Source organism: Belonocnema kinseyi, chromosome 8, assembly GCF_010883055.1.
Source record: "Belonocnema kinseyi isolate 2016_QV_RU_SX_M_011 chromosome 8, B_treatae_v1, whole genome shotgun sequence".
In the NCBI taxonomy this organism is placed as follows: domain Eukaryota; kingdom Metazoa; phylum Arthropoda; class Insecta; order Hymenoptera; family Cynipidae; genus Belonocnema; species Belonocnema kinseyi.
Genome location: NC_046664.1, coordinates 135,726,466 through 135,731,811, shown reverse-complemented (window position 1 = coordinate 135,731,811; position 5,346 = coordinate 135,726,466). Strand labels below are relative to the sequence as shown.

The 5,346-nt window shown below is 33.1% G+C and overlaps 1 protein-coding gene across 1 annotated transcript in view; it reads right to left on the bottom strand.

Annotated features, from left to right (window-relative positions):
- Positions 1-514: 514 nt before the first annotated feature.
- The window catches only part of LOC117179006 (histone-lysine N-methyltransferase PRDM9-like), a 640,767-nt gene continuing 635,935 nt past the window's right edge, over positions 515-5,346 (bottom strand). The window contains exon 6 of the mRNA XM_033370617.1: positions 515-810. Within this exon, the coding sequence (XP_033226508.1) occupies positions 598-810 (213 nt within the window). The 3' untranslated portion in view covers positions 515-597. The remainder of the gene's footprint in view (positions 811-5,346) is intronic.

Genomic DNA, 5,346 nt, shown 5'->3' with positions numbered 1-5,346 from the left:
TAACATTAAGAATATAATTACAACAGGTAAAACAATGTATTAATGCATACAACTGAACTACATATTATGAAGATGAATAATATAAACAAGACGGAAAATTTAAATTGGGTTGGTAATGATCCTTGGAGGCCTTTGGGCCATTGGGAGAGTGTTGCTTTTGTCTTGAATTGGAATTACCTTTGTTTTTTACAGTTTATATTCAGCCTTTGCAACGTGTTACAACTTGAAATATACGATTTTGGATGCCACAAATCAAACTTGAAATATACCATTTTTAGTCAGCACTGTAAATCATTTGAATGAACAATTTTTTAAATAACTATTTGGCAGAAAGGTTTTTATAAAGATACAAGAGGATAACAATTGTTCGATATATGTAAATTTATTTTAACCGAGATGGGGTGGAATGGGAAATGGGCACAACAAAAAATATAAAAACGTAATACGTAGTTTTAGATTGACCCCAAAATAAAATTTATTATTTTTAATTAGTCTAACATAAGAAAATTGGTGTCACTCATTTCTAGAAAGGCGAAATTAATATAATTTGATTTAATAACATGAGAAGATTCTAATTTAATTTTTTAACGACACTTATTATAAATCTGGCAAAGATTTATTAAATTTCTGGTTTGAACATCTGCCCAAATGTAGAAGCGTATGGTTTTTAAGATTTGTTGGTTTGCTAAATCCACGACTGCAAATCTGACATCTAAAAGGCCATAATCCATTGTGGACGTACATATGACTTTTCAGGTCCCCGGGGGTTGGAAAGGACTTGGAACACTGCGAGCACTTGTGCGGCTTCTCCTGTAAGATATTGAAATTTGACATTTGATTACTTAATTAATGTAAAATTGTATTGATACAAATTGCGATTTTTCTCTTTTCGTTCGCACAGTATAATAAAACAGGAAGAATTACAGTTTGTATCAAATTAAAAATAGAATATTATTCCATTAATTATAATACTTTTTCCTGATTTCTTGTTACTTGAAAACAAAGAACAAATTTTTATTCATTTTAGACAATGACCTTGTGTTCAATGCATCAATTTGTGTAAAATAATTAATTTCAAACAAAATAATAAATGATCAAACTAGCAGTTACGAGGTTCTTTCTCGACAATTATCTGATGTTGTTACGAAAGTGCTTTAAAATGACGCCAAGGAAAATAATAAAGTTGATTATAGAATGAGTGCGGTATGTTTTGCGGTAAAAATCTGGTTTTAAACACTGAAAAAAGATTTTTCAAGATAATAATTTGTGCATAATGTCAAAGTTATAAAGAAAAAAAGAAGAATATTGATCAAAATGGGATACAAAATATACAGAAGGATGTTTAGGAAAATCTCAAAATTCTTGTGGAATGATATCACTAATTTCTTAATTTTAGCGGTTAACCTGAGATGGATAGAGTTCATTTACGTTTTACAGTATGTGAAATAATTTATTGTGGTTGGTTGTTATAAATATTAGTATTAAATTCACAAATTTGTTGGCAAAAGTCACATTTTATTATTTTGGATGGAATGACCTGCAGATCAACTAATTGAATGTCATTCACGGCCATATATATTCTATTAATTTGGAATTTCTTTTGAAATGTTGTAGGTCGATATTTTATCGATTTCAGAAGCTTTGTCCATTAAAAAACTTTGAATGTCTACATCCAGACTCGTCACTCTGTAATTGGCTGTGATTAGATATTTTGGTTTTCTGCAGTTTTCTAGTTCTTTGCCAAATTTTTGGGCAAATGCGAGAGCTTTTAATGAACATACGCCTTCAAACGGTATGGGACTTAGGTCCTCCACAGGATTGAGTACGCCAGGCATTACGTAGAGGTTGATTTAGAGTTTAGGCAATCGGAGTACCAAGAGGAGTTAAGGTTGAGTTAAAAGGTCTGTTTCTGCCCATCTGCCGTGGAAGGGTACACTTTATGGTACACTTAGAAAGTTTAAATTCTCTATATGTTAATGTCTAAAAAGGAAGTCCAAGTGAGTCATAAAAATTAAGTGTAATCATAATTCCAATACGTACTACAATTTACATGAAATGAAAGACATAAATACACATATGATGATCATCACGAATGAGGTTTCGGCTGGGTTAAAACAAATGTGGCGAAGCGTAGCGGTCGAGATTAAGAAGGTATATTTCAGGCAAACACTTTGAAGTGTTAAATGTAGGGCGGCTTGTGCCATTTTTTACTTCCAGTCTGTTGTTGCGTAAAGAAATATTTTTTATTTTCTTCTACAGCCTGTTGCTATGTGCCCTGCTTAAATATGATATAATAATAATAATCATTATTATTGAGCTTTTTGCCAATAATTTCAACATCAATGCTAGTAACAGAACTGCTGCTGACAGATTTTTCATATCAGACAGGTAGAGAAGGAAGAGAAAAGGTTATAAGAAGAACGTCAAAACCTATAAATAATAATGGAAAGTATTTTAAAGATGTTAAAACGCTTATCGCTTCTCAAGGAACGTCGGGGTGCCCCTGGCTCCAGCCGCTGGGGGCCACAGCATCTAGGATGGTGGTGACGGTGATGATGGTATCCGTTAGAGGAAGCCGTTTTACACGATCAATCAGGGGAAATTGATGTCTTACAGCTATCATATTAGATAAGGTATATTTTCATTGCGAATAGAATGATTTTAAAGGCCACAGGAGCCTATGTGGCATCCTAAATGGTTTTTTCGGCTGCTCGCACGTAATTTGCCCCAGCTGGCATATCACATGAGACCTATGAATCTGTCTAGTTCATGCACGGCACTGTTTTAATTGTATCTGCTTTTTTAAGGATACAAATCAAGAATCGTGCTCTTGTGCAGAGGGAATAAAAAATGACGTGAATAACAGAACTCTAACGTTATTCTACCGTAACACAAAGTAAGCTACACAGTGTGCGTTACTGAGAAGCGGGTTGGTCGCCAACAAGCGCTCTAACTTTCCCTAGAGGAATGCTTGAATCGCCCCTAAAGTCGCTAAAATTCTTTTAAAATTAGATTTTTGTTTGTTATTCTAGGCTTGTTTGTATCATTTTTCATTTGATCTAGATTGCTTGCTCTTTCTCACAAATGGAGCAACTTACTACTATGAGAATTTGTAGAACTTGCTGTAAAGTAATTAAAAAACTTGCAAATGCGAGAATCTGCTCGTCCTTTCATGTTGCTTCCCATGCGAGATGGCGCTGTTTTTATGAGGTTAAACGCAGGAAAGATGGAACTTTACTTGTTTGTGGTTCCTGTCAAGACTGCTTTGCGTATGACGGTGCTTCTGGAAGTTGTCCGTCCATGGTATTCAGAGAACTGCTTTAAAAAGTAAATTGTTTTAAATTCCAACTCAATTGCAATCTTGTAATATAGTAATACAGTCTTCTTAAACATCGTCTCGTGGAGACGCATGTGCAGTTTAAAATCTATATTAATGCACATATTTCTATCTAGAAATAAACAGTTGCGTTCGTATTAAAGACTGTTATCAGCGAAGCAAGCATTTGATCCTAGTAATATTAAAATTGATAGCAATGGCGCTTAAATTTAATTACAGTCCTTGCTTGCTTATAATTCATGTTTTAGGTTTTTATTGCTTTTAATTGACGAATTACTTGGAAAATGGGATTCCAATGTTGCTTCTGTTGAGCAACAGTTCCAACACGAGTAGTTAGAATTTGCGCTAAATTCGCCGACTAGTGATATTTTGGTATTCATGGCATCGTATGCACGACTTTACAATACATATTGAGATGGATAAATATTGCTGAGGAACAATCGACAATAAAAAACAATAAATGAAATTACATAAGTATTTTAGCCAATAAATATTTACGTACCTTCATTTAGTTCTATATTGCTTTCTTCAATTTGCAATAATGTTTTTATAAAATTGTAATAACAGTTATTGCAAAATTTGCAATAACGGTTCTTTCCGTTTCTCGAACATCCACTAAAAACATGTTGAATTGTTCCTAGTGAGCTAAATTCGAGGTAATGAAGATCTAGGATGATGACTCATGGCATCCTGCTTAGATTATATATTTATTGCCGCTAAAAGGATGTTAAGGTCCTTTTCTCAAGTGGCATGCAGTTTAAGGTTTTCCATATACAAAAGGTGAGTGACCTGATTTTTTCTTCTTCTTAGCGGACAACATAGATATCCAGAACCATTTTCTCGAAATAGACTAGATTCAGCTAAAATTCGGATTCATGAAGTATTATACTAAGGCAGTCTCTTTAAAAACCCCCCTCTCATATAAACATAGTTTGTTTGTTTAAGTTTATATATCTGACTCAACATAAATCTAATTTTTGGGAAACTAGAGAGAAGATAATTAGATCAATCAATGAGTTTAGTTCTAACAAACGACCTTCCAACTTAGAATATGCAAATACGGCTAGGTACCTGCTGGCCACGCTTGGCGTTGTGCTGACAAATTTGGCTAATATACTATTTTTCAGACTAACCATCGATCTGATTTTTTTCATGGAAAGTGCAGGAGTACGAGTCTCGCGGTTGTATCATTAGTGCAAGTGTATATATTATTATATTATATATTATGTTTTTGTGGAAAAAACTGGTTTTTGGTGAACTGTTTGCGTTTAAATTGAACATTAAAATTTCTCGTTACAATCAGCAATAGAATATAAATAAAATGTGACCTTTTACATATCATCCGTTCAAGTTTACTTGATAAGGTAACAAAAAAAACCCATAAGTAAAAAAAAATAGGTTGTGCGATTCTTTTTTCTTAGAATGCAGCGGAAAATTAATTAAACTTATCAAGACATTAATTTTTTAATCAATTTATTATTGTTTATAACTGTCTTCTTCGTTATTAGTGCTAGATGATTGCGGTTTCTTCTGAAATTTTTAACCTTTAACCCTTTTTCTACTTAGTAAAGTAATATATAATGCAAGTTAACAAACATTAATGTTTAATAAGTTCATTAATGTTTACGAATATCTTCTCTCAGATAAGTGCTAAACAGTTGCAGTTTGTTCTGAACTCGTAAACTGTTTTTCCACTTCTCACATCGTCTGGTATTATATAATACAAGTGAACAAACATGCTCATGTAAACTATTGGTTATTGCTTATGACTATCTTCTGTTATATAAGTGCTAGAAAGTCGCGGTTTTTTAAAATAAATCTTCAACTTTGCTTTGCGGGCGAGACATGTTTTCCCCAGGGAATTTTATTTTATGGGTAATTTTGACGATCAATTATGAGTTTCAACGCGATTCGGCTGATCTAGACGATTTTGAATTAAATTAACAAAAACGTTTTTTTCTCTTATAGGAAATAGGTGTTAAACTTCAGGGGGCTGGTGCTGCCTCTAA